Source organism: Asterias rubens, chromosome 12 (genome assembly GCF_902459465.1).
Source record: "Asterias rubens chromosome 12, eAstRub1.3, whole genome shotgun sequence".
Taxonomy (NCBI): domain Eukaryota; kingdom Metazoa; phylum Echinodermata; class Asteroidea; order Forcipulatida; family Asteriidae; genus Asterias; species Asterias rubens.
In genome coordinates, this window is record NC_047073.1 from 3,359,420 (window position 1) to 3,381,833 (window position 22,414).

General features: G+C 37.8%; 2 protein-coding genes across 2 annotated transcripts in view; one reads left to right on the plus strand and one right to left on the minus strand.

Annotated features, from left to right (window-relative positions):
• The first annotated feature begins 5,196 nt into the window (after positions 1-5,196).
• LOC117297341 lies at positions 5,197-8,227 on the plus strand. Its single transcript, XM_033780319.1, has 2 exons — positions 5,197-5,310; positions 6,456-8,227. The coding sequence occupies exon 2, from the start codon at positions 6,493-6,495 to the stop codon at positions 7,414-7,416; it is 924 nt and encodes a 307-aa protein (XP_033636210.1). The 5' UTR covers positions 5,197-5,310; positions 6,456-6,492; the 3' UTR covers positions 7,417-8,227.
• Positions 8,228-15,558: 7,331 nt separating this feature from the next.
• LOC117297668 (GTP-binding protein Di-Ras2-like) overlaps positions 15,559-22,414 on the minus strand; it is a 28,260-nt gene continuing 21,404 nt past the window's right edge. The window contains exon 2 of the mRNA XM_033780816.1: positions 15,559-19,205. Within this exon, the coding sequence (XP_033636707.1) occupies positions 18,576-19,205 (630 nt within the window). The 3' untranslated portion in view covers positions 15,559-18,575. The remainder of the gene's footprint in view (positions 19,206-22,414) is intronic.

Genomic DNA, 22,414 nt, shown 5'->3' on the forward strand with positions numbered 1-22,414 from the left:
AACATAAAATAACAAACCTGTGAAAATTTGAGCTCAATCGGTCGTCGAAGTTGCGAGATAATAATGAAAGAAAAAAGCACCATTGTCACACGAAGTTGTGTGCTTTCAGATGCTTGATTTCGAGACCTCAAATTCTAAGTCTTAGGACTCGAAATCAGATTCGTGGAAAATTACCTCTTTCCCGAAAACTATGTTACTTCAGAGGGAGCCATTTTTCACAGTGTTTTATACTATCAACAGCTCCCCATTGCTCGTTACCAAATTAGGTTTTATGCTAATAATTATGTTGAGTAATTACCAAAGGTGTCCACTGCCTTTAAGGCACTGGACACGTTTGGTAATTGTCAAAAAACAGCATTATCACTTTGTGTATCACAACATATGCATGAAATGATAAACCTATGAAATGTATGGCTCAATTGGTCATCGAATTTGCAAGAGGATAATGAAACAACAACAAAATAAATTTGTTGCATTACTTGGCTCAATTGGTCATCGAATTTGCAAGAGGATAATGAAACAACAACCAAATAATTTTGTTGCATTACTTTGCGTGCCTTCAGCTGAATGGAGTCTTTAATAAATGTATTTAAGTGAGAAAATACCCAAATTATTTTGAATGGCAAGGGAGTATCTTTAAGGAATGTTCTGAATAATAATTATATATTATATTATTATATTTAATAACCAGTTGATAATTAATACATCAACTATTCATCCAGTTATTCAACATTACAGTTTTGAAATATTCTAATGTTTGTCGGCTTTTATTTTCAGGCTTTTAGGTGTTAACTTGTTGAAGGTTTTTTGGATATTGGTGAACTTTTGGCGTTTCTAGAGTCCATCACAAATATGATGAAATTATAGACACTTATTTATTATTATAGACCATTATTTATGATTGAGATTTTGTTTAAGAATAAGAAGCATGCATCATGCATAAAAATGCAGTAAGATGATATTAGATTTTTTAAAAATAACTTTCAGGTTGTTAAATGATGTTGCACAAACCACGTGATGACATCTTGATTATTTATAGTTAATATTTTACTACAAACAGTCAGTGTTTAAAGCAATTGGACCCTTTCGGTAAACAGTGTTGTCAAAGGCCCACACTTTGTGTACCACAACTTCTATATAAAATAACAAACCTGTGAAAATTTCGGCTCAATCGGTCATCGTAGTCGGGAGAAAACAACGGAAAAACCCACCCTTGTTTCTGCGCGTTTCGCCGTGTCATGACATGTGTTTCAAATAAATCCGTAATTCTCGTTAACGAGAATTTATATTGTTTTGCTGTTTTATCAAAAAGTAAAGCATTTCATGGAATAATATTTCAAGAGAAGTCTTTCACCATTGCCTTCTGTAAACCCTGTAAGTTATTTGTAAATCTGTGAACTTTTTTTTTTCTGAACCGAAAGGGTCCAATGGTTTTAAGCTGATACATGATGCATGTTGTTGATGTTATTGTTGTTGTTGTTGGTATTGTTGTTGATGTTACTGTTATTGCTGGTGCTGTTGTTGGTGATACTGTTGTTGTTGTTTGTTGCTGTTTACAATGATGTAAATGACGCTATTGAACATTTAATAAAGTGTTTTAAATCAAACTAATCTTTATTGAGATAATTTACCCGTATATTAACTTACTGTTATGTACCCCGGGAACTACAAAAGGGTTTAAAACAATGTGAACAGCTAGCCCAACTCCTCCGTTGCATACATAGCGAACAAAACAATTACTCAAAAAATGGTTCATTATTATTATTATTGAGAAAGCTGAATTTTTCCTAACATATTCCCTTTGACAAGAACTACCAGTTTGATTGGTTGAAAATTGTTGAGTTTAACAATAATTGGTCAAAATAGAATCGGAATTGCCAGCACTGAACACGTTTGGTAATATTGTCAAAGACCAGTATTCTCACATGGGATTATCCCAACATTTGCACAAAATAACAAACCTGTGAAAATTTGGACTCAATTGGTCATTGAAGTAGCAAGAAAATGATGATGAAAGAAAAAACATCCTTCTGGCAAGGAGTCATTTATCACAATGTTTTATACTATCAACCACTCTCCATTGCTCGTTACCAAGTAAGGTTTATGCTAATATTATATATTTTGAGTAATTGCCAAACGTGTACAGTGCCATTAGTTGACTTGCTTGTAAAGACTTACTTGCATGTGGGTAGCCTACTTAATTTTGAAAAAAATTACATCTCCTTGCGAGTTTGTAAACTTTGTTTCAACATAGGGTTTTCCCTTTGTCTTTTTTTTTCTGGATATACAGTTATATGCGATAACCCTTCTTGTTAGGCAAGACAAAATTACAAGGTAATTTGAGCCAATTTAGGGCAGACAAATTGGTGGCGTGGCGCGATAAATGTTCCCTTAATTTTGTATAATTATGCTGCACAGGGCTAGTAAATGGACAACAACACAAACTATTTGCAGAAACCTCCATTAAATTTGTAACCATTCCAGTTTAATCTGACTTTATTGCACTTCAAATGTTGTCTAACAAGCTTGGGATTTTTAGAAGAAAAAAAAAAACTTCGCCACTGTGTTTCTGGCCTAAAATCAACACTAAAGACAACGGGTTCAGCAGAGTTTTGGGCCGTGGTCTAGTGGCCCGAGTCTCCATGCCGGACCCAGGCCGCGGCTCACCCTGGTGTTCCAAACGCACCGCGAGAACTGTCTGCAGCCTTTACATTATTGCAAGCCAACCATTCGTCAAAATTTGACTTTAAAACTTGACCTTACCTTTCCAGGAGGTGGAGAAAACGTTTCAAGAGATGAACACGTACTATTCACGAGCCCTAGCTGGGTGATTTGGTTCCATAAGACATATATTCCGGCAATGAGAGTTATTCGTCACACATTCACTGAAATAGCTCGACATAAAAGTTGTGCACACGTTTTCGACTATTTTCAACTGCCTTCCTGTATTAGCAGCCTTTGGTTTGTTTTGTTGAAAGTCAGCTGTTTTTTCGTCTAAAACTCAAGAGGGTACGCACTCTGTATCAAAAAGGAGTGAACTTAATGTTTCTTTTGAACGTCTGAACTGCATTAGGCCTGCAATGTTGTCAATGGACACAAATAATGTTTCAATCTTTACAAATCTTCGATTATTATGTGTGGACGGTTTCCTATAGTTTTCCGTCACACACAAAGGTCTCGCCATACTAGTTAACTATTATCAATATAAACCACGAGGGAAACTGACTGGGTAAATTTGTAAATGATTTTTGGGGTTGAACAAAGAATTGACTAGAGTGGGATTCGAACCAACGACCTCCGGATTAGAGCGCCGGCACGTTAATCTGGAGGTCGTTGGTTCGAATCCCACTCTAGTCAATTCTTTGTTCAACCCCAAAAATTAGTTAACTATTACGTAAGATTACGTAATGAGATGGGTTGGTGCGGAATTTTAAACGTCTGTATCACAAAAACACGTCCGTTGTAATTAGCATTTTCATGTTGGTCGCGCGGGGGGGGGGGACGGGGACTATGCCATAAATGGAGTGGGATCCTTTGGATGTTTCGAATCATTCATTTGTGGGATTCTTCCGACTAATTTCGTGGGAGGGGTTTTGATGAGGGAGCAATGGTCTCATTTAGGGGGGGGGGGGGCAAAGAGGATTGAGCAATGGTCCCGGTGGGCCCCCCCCCCCCTTTTGTTGGTCAGAAAATAAACTTGGTTCTAACTGGGTCAGGCCCGCCGATAAGCAGAAAATAGTGTCATAATATTGTCTGCTAAGCAGACTTGAGCACTAGGATACCAGTCAACAATTGTACATGTGACTTGGTAATTTGACTGGTGACCATACTCCGGTAAGCATAATTTTGTTGTGCTTAGCTACTTTTCGGGCCTAAGCAGCTCTAAATGAGATTATAGGCCCACATTCATAGAGCTGCTTAGGCACAAAAACAGCTAAGCATACAAAAATTAGGCTTACCAAAATAAGGTTACCAGCCAAACTACAATGCCACATGTACAATTTTGAGCTTACCCCTCTCAGTTCTGCTTAGCAGAAATGTGGCAATCGTTTCTGCTATTAAGCAGCCTCTGTGATTATTAGGTCCAGGTAAATTCTCACCAGGTTAGAGTGTACGCCATCGTGAAAACATGATAAGCCTGCCATTATCGTGGTGGATTTGTCTAGAGAAGGGGGGCTGTAGAGGGGATATTGGTCTAATTTTCAGAAATGTTTCCAACGTGTTTTGAAGCATTCACTTAAAAATATGGGACGTGTTCATGTGTGGTTATTTTCATTTCTTTTTCTCTTGTAGTTATTTTCAAGACGGATTGTAAAGATGAACTATATTTAAAAGAAACTATACATAAAATATAGTAAACTTCCGGGTACAACTCTGCTCGTCTTCAGGAGAAGAGCAGGGTATACCGTTCGAAACGTTGAGACCAAAACCGGCTCTTTTTCAGAGCCAACACTCACCCTAAGAGATTATACACACGGTTGTACCCGCAAGTTAATCCTTATTTGTCCACACCATGCAAAGCTTCAAACAATACGAAATTTAATACAAAGCGGCAATCAGAATATGCAACAGTGATTTTCAGAGTAATCAAAACTTCAATTCCTCAACCTTTCAGTACTTTCACCGGACAAAGAAAAGCAACCGCAAACGTGGAACAAAATATGACCCCAATTGAGCCAGTTTCAAAATGTTTTAACTACCCCCCCCCCTTGTCGGGTCGGTCCCCCCCCCCCTCGTTCACCATTCTAACAAAATTCCACCAAAATCAAAATAAAGAAGGAAAGGGTCCACCTAAAAAATATTATATGATGAACACATCAAACAAATCTGCCGCCAAAACACAACATTACCAAATAAACTGGGCCTGCACTGTTCAAAAACTACCCCTCGCCTATGTACACAACAAAAATTAAAAATTAAAATAGTACATAAATAAAAGAACTTAAATCATAGTAACACCACAAAAATAATCATGATCGCCCCCCCCCCCTTCCAAAAATAACATATAAAAACAAATACATACATACATATTAATAATTCCTGGTTACGGGGGGGGGGGTGTAATGAGTATTGTGTAATATTCTAAAATCATTTCTAATACCTCAACGGGATAGCCCCCTAAATTTTTCCAGATATTTCATGACGTGTGCACACAACCACCTGGTATTGTGCCGTACAATAGAACGTTCTGCTTGGAAGAGCTTAGGTGTACAAATACACGTATGTATTTCCATCCATGGGATCTTTACAACATCTGCCATTATAATTCAGCAGCCATGTTGGAATAAAGGCGAATTTAGAGTCAATTCTGTAAGTATTTTTTTTTGCTGTTTCGTTGCTGCAACTCCCGCTGTAAAGAGCACTGTTTTAAAAGAGGCTATCTGTTTATAAATACATGTTCACGATGAAGTCGAAAATCTCATATTTGCTTCTGTGTTGCTTTGTTTTGTTTTCCTCTATAATAACAGCGGTCAAGAGGTAAGTTGCCAAGTTTCAGTGATCTTTTGATAATGAGAGTCAATTGTACGTGCCTCTAACGGGATATTGGAACTAATAGGGTCCATGTTTTCGTTTTGTTTTTATACACCATAAGCCTATAATCTTTACTTAGCGCCATTGATACATGGACTGCCATGTAGTATGAGGTCAAAGTCCATGTAACATTATTAATTCGATGCAGTACAAATGTATTCCTGGACTTACAAAAGTGTTTAATCCATGCAAAATGTGTAATCGATTTTTCACTATTTTCTGTGACCCAAATGGCCAATCGATCTCAACCTTCTACAAGTTTGTCAGTTCATGTGTTATGGTGAAGTACATAAAGTTCTTGCACTGCCAGCAACTGTTTTGTGAGCAAAAAAAAACCCAATTCTGTAACGTGTTGACATACGCAAAATCCCCAGTGGCTTTTTATTCATGGTGCATGGTTCCATGCGATATTGAACACAAAGTACGTTTTCCTAGTGACAGAAGGCCGTATTATAATTCAAATGACTCCAGATCAAATAATAGCACTGTACTGCTATTTTGTTGTTAGACTGACAACCCCCCCCCCCCCACTCCAGCCATTTTTCTGCTTTCCCATGCAGAACTTAAAGGAACACGTTGCCTTGGATCGGTCGAGTTGGTCTTTGAAAAGCGTTCTGTACCCGTTTGTTATAAAACGGTATGATTAGAAAAATGTTGTAAAAGTAGAACACAATGATTTACACAAATTTGCCTCAAAATTGCGTGGTTTCCCTTTTACTTTGCGAACTAACACGGTCGGTCAATTTGGCTTAATAGGTAGGGCCCTAGTAGTCGATTTGGCATTCGAGAAAGACGCTGCTGGGGTCGAAGCGTCGGGCCATTACCGTTTTTTTGGTGCCATTCTACTACAATGAACTCCTAACGGGAACACCGTGTTTTGTTTTGTTATTCTCAAACGTTCTTGTACGATTTTACCCGTCCAGAAACGATAGTACATGTTGATGTCTGCTCTGAGCTAAGATGGCGAAGCCAAACGTCCCGGTTGAGGACACATGCACTGAGTATCTAACCGACTTCAATGTCGATGAAGCCCGCTCTGTAACGTCAGCAGCTCAACCGTTTCAGAAACAGTCAACAAGTTTGGACGAACACACTCATCAACTTCAAGAAATGATCAGAAAGTTGGAGAAAGTTGGGGAAATCACGCAAGAGGAGATTCACGCTCTACGGACAAAAACGGAAGCTTTACAGGAGGAGATTCGAGAGGTCAAAGAAAGCTTTGTAACTGCTAAGACAAAACAAGAAGAGGCAGAGGCAGCTGCTTTGGATATGGAGAAGAAAAGAGAAGAAATAAAATCAGAGAAAACTGTTCTCCAAAATCAAGTTGAGCAGCTCATCATCGCACAGAAAAACGATGAGCAGAATAGGGCATCGGTCAAGAAATCCTACAACAAAATGATCGTGGATTTACGGGGGGTATGTACGTCCCAGAACAGTAAATTAACAATGATGGAAGAGAGGTTGCAGGAGGTCGAAGAAGAAAATCGTCAGCTCAAGTCGAAGAATAACTTCTTAGAGGAGACTCTTTTTGCTGTCGCTTCGAAGTCGGATGAGAGCAACCAGTTGTTGTGTTTCTCGTGTAAGCAACCCTACTCAGCTGATTCGGTTATTGAGACCGAATGCCGGTTCCATCCCCTGCCGGGGCTCCCGCCAAACTCGTGGCATCGTTGGAGACCGGGACCAGGTGAAGAATTCCGCAAGACAAAGTACAAGAGTCATGTCTACTGGCCCTGCTGTAATACCCTCTCGATGAGACGCCCAGGCGGGTGTTGCAAAGGGCAGCATCATCAGAAATGGGAGATGGATGTGGTGATGAAGAGGGTCATGTTGTCGCAAGAAACTCTCGAAGAGATGAGTCGGATGGAAGATACCCGAATTATCTGAAAACTAGTCACGCTATTGAATGAAATATTAGAAGGAATAGTTCGAATGGAACGTACCAGAACTTTAATCTAGTGTCACGCTATTGCTGGTAATACGAGAAAGGGCTATTCCAAAAGACCTGGGCCGAATTTCATTTAGCTGCTTAAGCGCAACAAGCAGCCAAGCACAACAAAACTTAACCAGATTAATTTATAAACAAACAGAAATGTATACATGTCACATGTACAATTTGGGACTGGTATCCTGCTCATTTCTGCTAAGCAGAAAATTCCTAGCCAATATTGTCTGCTTAAATTCTTCATGCCTTCACACTATTTCAATTCTTGTCGACATATGCTCTCTGTATCCTTGGCAATTATTCTTGCAGAAAGCAAATACCTGATCGGATGACAGTGCTTTTTAAGTGTATCACTTCTCACATTACATGACATTGAATTTTCTGACAGCAGGCTTGTGGAAAATGTAGACTGTTACGGTTCACGATGCATGGGGAGACACAGTTTCTCTTACGTTCCTCAAAGACATTGGCAATTTTTATGATTTTATTTATTTATTCTTTATTTTTTTATGGGTAAAAATCAGCCCAGCATAAAATATGTTTCCCACCGATGCCAAGTCGAACCACTAAAGTTCTCAAAACAAAAAATACAGTTTATTTTTCTACTGAAGACGAGAAGAGTATACTGTACGAAACGTCGAGACCATACCGCTCCCACATAAAGAGATCTACACATGATTGGACCTGCAAGTTTACTAACTATGTATAGCTCAATTGGTCGTCGAAGTTGCGAGATAATAATGAAAGAAAAAAACACCCTTGTCACACGAAGTTGTGTGCTTTCAGATGCTTGATTTCGAGACCTCAAAATATAATTCCGAGGTCTCGAAATCAAATTCGTGAAAAATTAATTTTTTCTCGAAAGCTACAATACTTCAGAATTAGCCGTTTCTCACAGTGTTTTATACTATGAACAGCTCCCCGTTACTCGCTACAAAGTTAGGTGTTATGCTAATAATTGTTTTGAGTATAAAACCAATAGTGTCCACTGCCTTGAAGTGGCCCTTTCAGCTGCTGCTGCTGGTCAATTTGTTTATATATACTAATAATAAAATAATAATCAATTATTGTCTTTCGTACACTAAACTTTGCCAAATTATAGATTGGTGCTCAGCTTTCAAGCACAATCTCAAAAACCTGTTTATAAAAGTTTGTTTATATTGCTTGTTTTGAACATTTTTTTTTTAACTGAGCTGACTATTAGGCATTTGGTGCTCGATGTGTGTCTTTGTGTGGGACCCCCCCCCCTCCTATATTGAGTATTCATCGTGTTGTTCAGTATTTCTGTAAAATTATTATTTTGTGAGTTTTTGGATACTTCTGTAACTATAGCAAAAGAGTGTTTTAAAGTGTATGAGGTTTAAAAAAAAAAAAAATTGCCGCATAACGAGCATGGCATGCGACACAAGGTTTAAGATAGACCTAAGTATACTACTATATCACTGGTCAATTTGTTTATATATACTAATAATAAAATAATAATCAATTATTGTCTTTCGTACACTAAACTTTGCCAAATTATAGATTGGTGCTCAGCTTTCAAGCACAATCTCAAAAACCTGTTTATAAAAGTTTGTTTATATTGCTTGTTTTGAACATTTTTTTTTAACTGAGCTGACTATTAGGCATTTGGTGCTCGATGTGTGTCTTTGTGTGGGACCCCCCCCCCCCTCCTATATTGAGTATTCATCGTGTTGTTCAGTATTTCTGTAAAATTATTATTTTGTGAGTTTTTGGATACTTCTGTAACTATAGCAAAAGAGTGTTTTAAAGTGTATGAGGTTAAAAAAAAAAAATTGCCGCATAACGAGCATGGCATGCGACACAAGGTTTAAGATAGACCTAAGTATACTACTATATCACCACGTGAACCCCCCCCCCCCAACCCCACCCACCCTCCTCTCCCCACCCTCCCCTCCTATATTGTGTATTAAACAGTGTTATTCAGTATTTCTGTAAATTATTATTTTTATGGGGGTTTATACTTCAGTAAATATAGGAAAAGAGTAGGTAAAGTAAAGGAGGTTTTTAAGGTTCTTTGCCGTATAACGAGCATGCATGGCCTACGACACAAGGTTTTTAAGGAGTTCAATATATCCCCACATGAACCCAGAGACATAACTTAACCATTTGTGTTCAACATTTGTTTGAATGTTATTTGTTTGTAATTGGTGTTAATTTGATTGCGCTTTAAAGACACTGGACACCTTTAGTAATTGTCACAGACCAATCTTCTCACTGGATGTATCTCAACATTTTGCAAAATAATAACGGAATAAAACATCCTTGCCACACGAAGTTGTGTGCTTTCAGATGCTTGATTTCGGGGTCTCAAAATCAAACTCTGAGATCTCGAAATAAAATTACTTCTTTCTCAAAAACTTCATTACTTTAGAGGGAGCCGTTTCTCACAATGTTTTATACTGTTAACTACTCTTACCAAGTAAGTTTTTATGCTAACCACTTTTTTGAGTAATTACCAATAGTGTCCAGTGCCTTTAATTTATAATCGAGAGTCGTTAACTGGGCCGTGGTGTGAACCCGATATAGTCTAGCGCCACCATCGACGACTTGAGAGAAGATTATTTCTTTGACTTCACCGGAGGCAAGATTAATACTTTAAAATAATAATTAATACTTAAAAAGGCTAATCTTCCAATAAAATACAGGTTATAATCATAATCAAGAAAAAAAGTGTTATTTATACGACTACGAACTTTGATTACAGTTTTTTTCATTTGAATTTATATTTTTTAAGGTATTATGCATGATTGGTATAGCTAAAAAAAAGAATTCTTGCAGAAAGTGTTCACGTTTTGTGTGATCATGAATCATGAAATAATGAACCCGTGAAAATCTGGCTTTAACCGTTGTTTCAGTATACACACACATTGTCCTAATAGTTTTGGTGTATCTCGTCAAACCATAGAGTATGGTCAAACTAATGTACAACGATGGTTGGGATGTTGACTAATTTGCTAGAGAATTGTGTATGTTATCACTTCACCATATTTGTAGCTTTCAAAATAAATGTAAGTGTGACATACACCATGTTTGTGAATTGAAGTCACAAACTTGGCTATTTTGAGGTAGACATTATAGAGTGTATGTCTGGAACGAAGCATTGCATGGTGTTGAGAGTTTCAACATCAGAAACAGCGCCCTCATGTTACGGGGAAATGGCTTTATCTCAAAATCATGAAAATTAATTTGACTCCACATGTACATCTTGTTAACAAATAGGCTGCACAGGGGCACGGGGTGATCCAGAAGGGATGGGGTTTGATCCAGAAGGGGCGGGTTTTTTATGTTTTGATCCAGAGGGGGGGGGGGGGGTTATGACTCAGGGGGGGTTATGATACAAAGGAAACCAGAGCCCATTTTTACAGAACCTGCCATTAAGCAAAAAAAAAAAACAGCTAAGCAAAACATAACTGTGTTAACCAAAAAAAGGTTACCAGACTAAATTACCACGTCACATGTACAATAATGGGATTGGTAGCTTGCTTGTTAAGCATTATGATATCTGCCTAAGCAGCTCGATGAAATTCTGGCACAGGCTCAAACGTACTTTTGAGGGCACGGTAAGGTTGATTGTTGAAATTGGCTTCGGTCCACAGTAGAATAAAACAACTCACAGACTTCAAAATCATTAAGAGCTTTGAGCTTTGAGATGTGGTTCGTCAGTTTCCTTATCTAAATCCCAGACAAGTCACCTAGGAGAAGAATAATATTGGTTGTTACTCAAAATAATTATTAGCATAACATCTAACTTGGTGACGAGTAATGGGGAGCTGTTCATAGTGTAAAACATTGTGAGAAACAGCCCCCATCTGAAGTAACGTAGTTTTCGAGAAAGAAGTAATTTCCCACTAATTTGATTTCGAGACATCAGATTAAGAATCTGAGGTCCCGAAATCAACCATCTGAAAGCACACAACCTCTTGTGACAAGGGTGTTTTTTTTTTTCATTGTTTATTATCTCGCCACTTCGACAACTTATTGAGCTCAAATTTTTACAGGTTTGTTATTTTGTTCTTACACCAAGTGAGAAGACTGGTCTTTGACAATATTACCAATAGTGTCCAGTGATTTTAATGAGAAAGCATTCTTTGAGTAAACTCTGATACAAGAAAACCAAGCCCCGTGGTGAAAATGTCGCAAAATTTGATGGTTATGCGGTAACGCTTTTCAGATTCAAATTTCGGGGCATAACAAATTGAAATCTTTTTACATAACCACGTAACACTTCGAAGTAAAAATGTTTCTCAAAATGCTTTGTACTTTCGAAAGCTGCTGTAGGCTTCAAACCAGAGGTTTGTACTGCCATTCATTGGTTGAATACCAAATATACCTTCCCCTTTAATCAAATAAGACATTGATTCATAGTGCGATGCAACCAACAGCCACCGGACAGACTTTAATATCGTTAAATTATAATTTGTTTAATTTGGGAAAAGGTGAGTTTTGATTGACAATGGACATCAAACGGCCCGATTCATCATAATCTGAGCTGCTTCAGCATAAAGTATTTCCCAACTAATATTTTTTTTTTCAAATCAAAACTAAGCAGGGTTGAAGATACATGTTTTAGCGGGTGGTTTTTAGCTTACCCTAATTTGGTAAGAATTTTTTCTTGTGTTCAGCAACTTTTGTGGCTAAAAATGCCGAGGGCCTGACCTTTAAATTTCTACACTAATTTAAAAGTTATAAAGTTGATCTCTCGAATAAAATAATGGTCATGATCACTCTACGGAACTGTGAATGGACATAAACAAATGAAGTTAATTTTTTATTAATTTTTTTAGAAATTATAAAATTTGTTTTTTCTTTTAATATTGATTTCTGGATTTCTTCCCTTAAAGGCAGTGGACACTATTGGTAATTACTCAAAATATTTATCATCATAAAACCTTTCTTGATTACGAGTAATGGGGAGAGATGGATGGTATGAAACATTGTGAGAAACAGCTCCCTCTGAAGGGACGTAGTTTTTGAGAAAGAAGTAATTTTCCACGAATTTGATTTCGAGACCTCAAGTTTAGAATTTGAGGTCTCGAAATCAAGCATCAGAAAGCACACAACTTCGTGTGACAAGGGTGTTTTTTTCTTTCATTATTATCTCGCAAATTCGACGACCGATTGAGCTCAAATTTTCACAGGTTTGTTATTTTATGCATATGTCGAGATACACCAACTGTGAAGACTAGTCTTTGACAATGACCAATAGTGTCCCACTGCCTTTAATCCCTTTCCCCTCATTTGTTCTATGAATGTATGTTTATGTATGTTTATGTATTTGTTTATGCCTCTGAAGAAGGTCCGGTTTGGATCGAATAAGGCCATCTACCCTACTCATTAAAATAATAACATACATCGATGAGGGCGCTAGACACATTTTACGGTTTTTGCGGGTCGTCAATAAAAAGTGCGCTATTTGAATACACTTGCATTACATGTTTCATACCTAGGTCACCCTGCCTTCACGCACAATGATCCCCGACTAAATTTAAACTGACCCAAAATAAAAATCCGCGTTTCATTAATGTTGTACTAGACTATAAAGCCATTATACACTTTCGGAACAGAAAACACAACAAAAAGTTCACAGTTTTACAAATAACTTACAGGGTTAACAGAAGGTAATGGTGAAAGACTTCTCTTGAAATATTATTCCATGAAATGCTTTACTTTTTGAGAAAACATTAAAACAATTATCAATTCTCGATAGCGAGAATAACGGATTTGTTTAAAAGACATGTCATGACACGGCGCAACGTGCGGAAACAAGGGTGCGTTTTCCCGTTATTTTCTCCCGACTCCGGTGACCGATTGAGCCTAAATTTTCACACGTGTGTTATTTTATATATAAGTTGTGATACATGAAGTGTGGGCCTTGGACAATACTGTTTACCGAAAGTGTCCGATGGCTTTAAATCTCTAGGCTGGTCCCCATCCCGTACATCTTTCTCTTTGATGGCGAGAAAACCACATTTTGAATCAAATAAAATTACATCAACCAAAATAGCCTGTATATAAAAAAAACCTTAATCAAACTAAGCATATACATACAAAGGAAATGCACTGGTATAGGACCTGTGATGCACAACGACAACACCACTGCAATTTGCATATGCAGGAATTTGTTTCAAACATAGTTAAGGTGAACGATAGTTCATTCTTTGGACACCAGGGTTCTTTGTAGCAAGTATAAAGTTCATTCGGTGCTTGTTATGTGGCATAGTGTATGACCTACCAGTTACCACTTCTATTGTGTCTTAATGTTCTGGGAATCTTGCAATTCTTGAGAGGATTTTAGGGGGTGCTTTTCATAGAGGAAAATCAATAATAATGGGAACATTTGGGGGAGAAAACCCTCTGCCATATTAGGGGGTTAATTTCATAGAGCTGCTTAAGCAAAAACATATGCTAAGAGCACAACAAAATTATGCTTACCAGAATAAGGTTACCGGCCGAAATTACAAGTCACATGTACCATTATTTTGTGACCGGTATCCTGCTCATTTCTGCTACGATATGAAATTGGGCCAATGCTGAAAGTTAGTTTTTTATTTCCACGATTTTGTACCATTATTTGTGACCGGCATCCTGCTCATTCCTGCTTAGCAGAAAACTGCAAAGCAGCTCTATGATATGAAATTGGGCCAAAGCTGGCCAAAGAAGTAAGTTTTGTATCTCCACGATTTTGCATGGCGTACACGAATAATGTCACGCAGTAATAGAATGAAATGTTGAACTGACCTGCGGGGATCTCTTTCTTGTCGGTTGTGTTTTCCTGGAGCAACAGTGGTCCGGCATTGAAACCGTCTTCTCTTGACTTTGGAGGGACACCGTGGAGGCATTGATATGTTGTAGTCGGTCCTGTTGTGTTGTGGTGTGAACACATGTGCTTTGCCTTATATCACTGGGTGCGTTCGATTAGCTTCCCTTGGTCGACCCCGGTCTGCCCTCGTTACGTATGCAAAACATACCTTTTACTTGTACAAACGTACAAGAGAACCAACGTGTGAACATTTCGTTTTGGGGGAAGGGTGTGGCGTTTTATAAAAATCTCCTAAAATCTGGTGGAAGAATAAAAGAATATACGCAGGAAGAATTCTCCGCAATGGGAATGCACAACCTCGGAAACGTTTCTGCAGAAATGTTTCTCACAGAGTGAAATGCTGTTGAATCCCTCTTTCTAAATTCTCGTTCCATTGAAGTGAATTGGTTCACAAAAAGTTATACATCATCAATCAGTGCCCAATTAATTGTTTTATTGCAATTAGTTTGGAGTAATTACCAAAGGTATACCCTCACTTTAAAGACACTGCATGGTTACTATTGGTAACTACTCAAAACAATTATTAGCATAAAACCTTACTTGGTAACGAGTAATGGGGAAAGGTTGATAGTATAAAACATTGTGAGAAACGGCTCCCTCTGAAGTGATGTAGTTTTCGAGAAAGAAGTAATTTTCCACGAAATGATTTCGAGACCTCATATATTTAGAATTTGAGGTCTTGAAATCAAGCATCAGAAAGCACACAACTTCATGAGACAAGGGTGATTTTTTCTTTCATTATTATCTCGCAACTTCGATGACCGATCCAGCTCAAATTTTCACAGGTTTGTTATTTCATGCATAATGATGAGATACAGCAAGTGAGAAGACCGGTCTTTGACAGTTACCAATAGTGTACACTGTCTTTAACTAAACATATGCCAGGATTAACTTAAGAAAAACAGCTTTAGCTGTTGCAAAAACTTTCCAAACGAAAGGACCTATTATGTTATAGATGAAAAACAGTAAACGGTCTGATGATTCCATCATAGCAGAGTCTTTGTTAAAGGCTTCTCTTTTACGGTGGACCTTTTTTACTTTAAGATGGACTATTTTACAAGGTAAACGTCAAACAGACTCACAAACATCATACTTCCACTGTCAACCACAAGAACACACCCTTGTCAATAATTGATGATAGGTTTTAAATATTTATTTTTCTTTCTCAATAAATAAAATAGTTTTAATATTTTACCATTATTGAAAAAAAAAAAAAAAAAAAAAAAAACCAATATGCAAACGATAATATACAAACAATTAAACAAAATAATTTTTATGACAAAAAAATAAACACGTTACCATGGTTATAATAAATCGGAAACTCTTTACAACAACTATAACTTTGTGTACAAAAATAAACACAACTGAAGTGACGTAGAAACGTATAAGTGTACATAACGATCCAAACAGAAAAAGAAAACATAATTATTACAATAAACTATCAACTTCAAAATTCTGTTTTATTTATTCAAAAAGATTATTTTTAAATTGTGTGAAAAGAAACAGCCACTTGCTGATTGATAGTCAATAATCAATGTTAATCGATAAGTCGTTCAATTGGCCCTTGCTAATTGGAAACTTTGATTTCAGTGCAGTGAATATTGATCACTATGGTGACAGCATACCCAACGACCATAACCACATTCAACATTGTTTTTTTTACAAAATTAATTTATGATCAATTTTTTTTCCTCCTAGGGTTTCGACCTATTTCATTAAAAAAACTGGGTGATAATTTCCAATATATTTGGTTTTCAAAGTGGCATTTCATTAAAGTTGATAAACCATCAAAAGTGACTTTAAAAGAAAGTTAATTTCTTATAATGCTGCCAATCTGTACAACAAAAGTAAGTTTCAAGTTGTCAATGTGCAGAGCTGTTGTTACTTTGAAGTCATGGTTACCAGTTCAAATCAATAACGCCCCATCATTAAAGGTACTTAACAGAATTGGTAGAGTTGAAAAAAATCATTACAGACAGTGTTCCTAATTTAACAAACATTAGACAATTTCGTCTGCTCAGAAATAAAAAACCTCATTGGTGCACGTTATCTGGGTTTCATAAAATTGCTTTTGCATAATTTTCGTAATCTGGTGGTAAAGTGGTTTATTGTTGTATAGCGGTCGTCAAAGTATTAATTTGTAGGGCAAAAACAAGCATTCATTTTCAAAATAAAACATGCATTTGTTGATTGTGATTTTATTTTAATTTTGTTTAATTTGACACGCATCTTTTTTTTGATGACCTTTTGATAATAGGAATTTGAAATTGAAATTAAATACCCCAGTTCTGAGCAGAGGATTTGATATGAAACCGTTGTGTGGGAAGAGAAAAAAAAGTGAACCCGCGCCTATTTACTTTTGTCAGCACATTGTCCTAAATTTTGGCAAAAATTAACCGAAATCAGGTTATGCGTTTTAGGGAGTCTGTTACATGTTTCTCGTATATGACTTCAATTCAGAAGGGAATATTTCCTTTGAAAAAAGAATGATTTTAGTATGAACTTCTTAATCAGTAAGGTTTCAGACTAAAATTAAGTAAATGTGTTTACCAATCGTGTATACCTTCAATCGGATAAACAAGAAATCCCATTTCGGCTTGTGCAAAAGTACATTCGTCGTCCTCTCAATCATCCCTGATGTGATCTTAAAAAAAATACTTAGAGGCACTGGACACCTTTGGTAATTGTCAAATAATACCAGTATCAGCACTTGGTGAGGCCCAACATTATGTATCAAATCTTTGAAAATTTGGACTTAATTGGTCATCGAAGTTGCAAGAATAAAATAAAAACACCCTTGTTGCACAAAATTTGTCTGCTTCTAAATGCTTTAAAAGGGCTTCAGGCGTGGTGTATTTGAATAATTGGAGTGAGAAATTACCGCTTTCTCAAAAACTACGTTACTTCAGAGGAAGCCGTTTCTCGCAATGTTTTATACTACCAACAGCTCCCCATTGCTCGCTAGGCTACCAATTAAGTGTTTATGCTATTAACAATTATTTTCAGTAAACTGCCAACTGTGTCCAGTACCTTTAAACACATCACTTCAAAATGTAGCTTCTTCAAATACATCTCAATGCAATAAGTTGGAAACAAAGCAAATAATGTAATTTAATCCGAGTACAAAATTGATGATGCCAATAAATCATCTCTCTGCCAGGCTGATTACTTATCAATAACCTGACACAATAAAATATTACTTAGAATTTTATCTGTCATAATAATAATCTCGTAAACTGTTGTAATCTCTCTCTCAATAATTTGTAAAGACTCATCTTGTTGTATAAGGCTAAACTGAGTTACAAAATAGTTCTTTGCTTTCTCACAAAATGTACAATTTGTATCCTGAAGTCGGATTGGTCAATAATCTCCATCACTTCTTCTTCTCCGGTGATTAATTTTTTTAATTCTAATAATTACATAATTCTGTATAAAACAAGGAAGAGAAGTGTAAACTGATTGCTGTTTATCAAACACTCATTCCATACCCTTTTGTTTAATTTGAATACTTTATTAGCAACTCTCCTGTGAATTTAAATCGAATTGCAAAGTGCCAAAATATAATAATATTTACTCGAGAAAAAAATGAGTAACTAAACAACATGTCATAATCTGATTTGTACACGTCACACCATGAACATCTCAAATGCTCCTGGAATCTCACTTTTTACGAGACAAAGGGTCAAGTGTTTCGTGAATTCGCGAAGTTAAAAGAAAAAGTCACATGACTTCGACAGTGTTTTGTCAACAGAGGGCGGTTTAAATGTTGAACAGAGGTCACATCGTCTGTAAGACGGACTCCTGATCACTGCATCCAATGGTTATAATAATTGTGACATGGCATCTATTCGTGCATAGGAAATAGCATTCTTCAATCTTATCCAAAACAATCTTAAAGCTTATCAATCCATTTTTTTAAATTTATACTTTCCGTTTAAATTCATAACTCCTGACCGAGACTTAAAGCTTTTCTATTTTTAAGATTACTTGCTTCATCCGAAGAGCTTGCAATGGTCTTATTATCCGACCTGCGGACACGGTTTTTCTTGCATTCAAGGATTTATTCCAATGGTGTCGTAACTGTGTAGAAAATCTCCTTTACATGTAACAATGACACCAATGATTGTTGTTTATTTGTGTGCGCATTACGTAGCTAGTAGTAAGCACACGTGGCATTGGAGGCAATCTGATGTTTAGCGCCCTCTTGTGTTTATGCAGTTCTCTGCAGATAGGTGCAGTTGACTTCATTTATTGAAATCACATCACCGTACATTTGCCTTTCAGCTTTTCCCGCCTCTTTTGTGACTTGGATTTCTTCGTCTCCAGGTGAAGGCTCATGGTCCGCCGCTTCTCGAGTTGGAGCAGATCTTGGAAAAGTTCTTTGACATTGTAGTTTGTCTTCGCCGATGTTTCGAGAAACGCGCAACTCCACGCCTTCGCCTGCTCCATCCCCTCCTGTATACTGACCTCCCGGTTCCCATCGTCGCACTTGTTCCCCACTAACATGATAGGGATACCGTCAATGTCACCTTTGACCTCACATATGACGTCATAGATGGGTTTGAGTTCCTCCAATGACTGTCGACTTGTGATGGAGTAGACGAGAATGAAAGCGTGCCCCTTGGAGATCGACAGCCGCTGCATTGCCGGGAACTGATGGGACCCCGTCGTGTCGGTGATTTGAAGGGTACACACATTCTTATTGCAGCTGATCACTTGTCTGTAGGTGTCTTCTATTGTGGGGATGTACGTCTCTCTGAATGTCCCACGTACGAATCGTAAGACCAAGGAGCTCTTGCCCACTCCACCAGCTCCGAATACCACCACCCTGTAATCGTTGCTTTGTTCCGGCATGACGCGAAGGCGGATGCTCCGATCACGTGGTAACTGTAAACAGAAAACAAAAAAAGACTCAAATTATCAAACTGCATTTATGTCGCACATTATTGAGTTAGTTGATGTGCCACTGCGAAAATAGAATTAGCTGGTCGTACCAACCGAAAGGACCTGCAAAACAAAAACAGCCTGACGTTTCGAACACAACAGAGTCTGTCTGGAACCTGTTGTGTTCAAACAGACACTTCCCTGTACCACGCCCCCTTTACCCTCTTCATTTTTCACCCCTTATACTTTCTGTCTACTTGACTGCTTCTGTAACACCCGATACCGGTTTAAATTTGGGGTTTTGTTGGGTTGACTCTGACGATATGGTTGAAACGTCAGACCACTGGACTATTTTTTGAAATGTATTAATAGAAGAAACTTCTTTATAAAAAGAGTGGGTGTCAACCATGGAAAGATCTTAGGTTTTCAAGGAATAAAACTTTTCAACAAATCTTTGGCAAAAACACTTCTGTTTGTTTATCTTTTTAGGCCATGTGGATATAAACGTCCATAAACGCGGTTAAGGGGTGGGTTTGGCAGACGGCCTACGCGGTGCTGCAATTGTAACATGAAATTCGCGTGTGGTTTTAAAAATTGCTGGTAAGAGAATATTGGACAGTCATTGTGCTACACGTAGTATCGAATATCGGCATGGACAAAGCATCCCCTACTGTCACTGCACTGTCACGCTATTGTGCCTGCAGACATCTGATAGAAGTCTCATAAAAATAACAAGTCATATCACAGTACGGACACAACAAGAGCAAGATATCTCATTACAATGGGAATATCCACAACTGGGGGTGAGAGGAGAAAAGAAACTGATACGATGCGTGGGTACGAGGTTAATATGAAAATGATGTCTGGGCATTGTGAATAAACACGGGGTTCGTTGTGGCGTCTCTTACAAGTACATGTCTATCATGAATAAATTCATTGTGAGAGGTTGAGAGAATGGCTGGTCGAACCAGGGCAGTCGGCACGTCAGATGACCTCACTTTTATTATTGTTCGAGTTTGAATGATGACCACACAACAGCGAAACTGTAGGAAATGTTACTTTTATGCAAACTTTTTACTATTTGAATACTGTCTTCACTCAGAACTGTATACACATGTTAAAGCCTTGTCACATGAGGCAACTTTTGTAGACAACTTGGTGCAACCAACTGCGGTACTTTGGTAGCGCATGGGTATCTTTTCGCAATGCTCAAGAAAACTAGGCCTCTGTGAACACTCACAATTTCTTTGAGATTGCATGGAACTGGTTGTACGATATTTTCTTCGTGGGATATGGTCCTTGGGACAAAGGAAAGTCCTACCACTGATAGCAAACAATGTAAGTTTCACTAATTATCATTAGATAATGAATCCTCAGATGTATTTTGTCTTTGGTGGTGTCAACAAGCCTGTTTATACACAGCTCAATTCCTTGCCCTTTTATACTGTACTAAATACCCCCACAGGGGACACATCGAGAACTGCAAATCATTTCATAGACAGATGGTCTAAATAGAAAAACACGATGATGGTTGACGCGTGAGGGCCGCAGATTCTAAACATCTCGCGTTATCTTGTGTAATCTACTCTGACGTTGCCGAGATACCATGAGCTTTTAACATGCTGCCATCGGGTGTCAATGCATCACACCCATCAAGGAGGTTGAAATGATATACTCCTCGAGACTAGAAACTCAAGGAGACCCTTGAAATGTGGGAGGGACCTCTATCATCCATAGCTTACAGATCTCCATCTAAATGAGTTTTTTTTCATGGACACATAATATTGATTCAATTTTTTTTTTTTTTTGCAGAGCGACACAAGCTTGTCTTTAATTCAATAATGTTTCGGTATTCTACTCTTATTTCTGTTTTTATATCATGAGCGGGAGTAACCATGCCAGCAACGGAGAAAAACAACACCACTGGCAAAGTCGTCTTAATTGAATCAAGCACATACACCATTAAAGATGGTCCCCTATATCTTGCTCTGACGTCATTAGTCTGACTAGGAGACTGACTTTGTACATGGTATCCCTATATGTTATTATTGGCTGTCTGTGTGTGTGTGTGGATGGTGAGATGCAGCTATGCTCGACCTTTTCTCTCTCTCCAGCTCACTGAATGGTTACCTTGGATGAAGCACCGCACACGCTAGAATCAATACTTGGCTTTGCCCGCATAATCATTGAAGCTAACATCACATTCATTTGCTGGTGTATACAGTGTGACATTAAGCATATCATGTAGTTTGCTATGCTTTCGAATCCAGCGCGGAACCTGCCATCCCGATTATCAACATAAGGCACTTGTGTTTATTATGTATTCATATAAATGACAAGTTGTGTTTGCAAGATTGGTTTTGAATAATGTGCGCAGAGAGAGGGCGAGTGACTATAATATTTACTGAATCAGATTGGCTGACTGTCATAACTCATTTTCTTTTAAACACACTGTGAATAGTATAACACATTGTGAGAAATGGCCCCCTCTGTAGTAACGTAGTTTTTGAGCAAGAGGTAATTTCTCACTCAAATATTAAAAGACTTCCGGCCTTTTATTTATTTATTTATTTATTTATTAGCACAACAAATGTGTACAACAAGGGTGTTTTTCTTTCATTGTTATCTTGCACCTTCGATGGTCAATTGAGTCAACATTTTCACAGGTTTGTTATTTTATGCATATGATGAGATACAGCAAGTGAGAATACTGGAGTCGATTTCACAAAGAGTTAGGACTAATCCTAACTTAGGACTAGTCCTAAGAGATACGAAAAACGTACAGCTAGTTCTAAGTTAGGACTAGTAACTCGTCCTAACTCGAGATAAGACTAGTCGTAACTCTTTGTGAAATCCACCCCTGGTCTTTTAAAATTCACCAAACTCTTCCTAACTTAGGATTAATATTAGGACTTAGGATGAGTTGAGTCCCGCATTCAAATACGTAGGAAGCATTGAACCCATCCTAAGTTAGGACGGGTTACTTGTCCTAAACTCGAGTTAGGATTAATCCTAGAGTTTCGTGAAGTCGGCTGCAGGGCCTTAAAGGGTGCGTTCGTTTAGCTCCCCTGGGTCGACCCCGGTGTGTCGCGGTTTTTTTTTTCCAAAGACGAACGTGGGTAATTATCTGCACACGTTCGTCCTGGGAAAAAAAATGCCACACGACGGGGTCGACCCAGGGAAGCTAAACGAACGCACCCATTATGACAAAT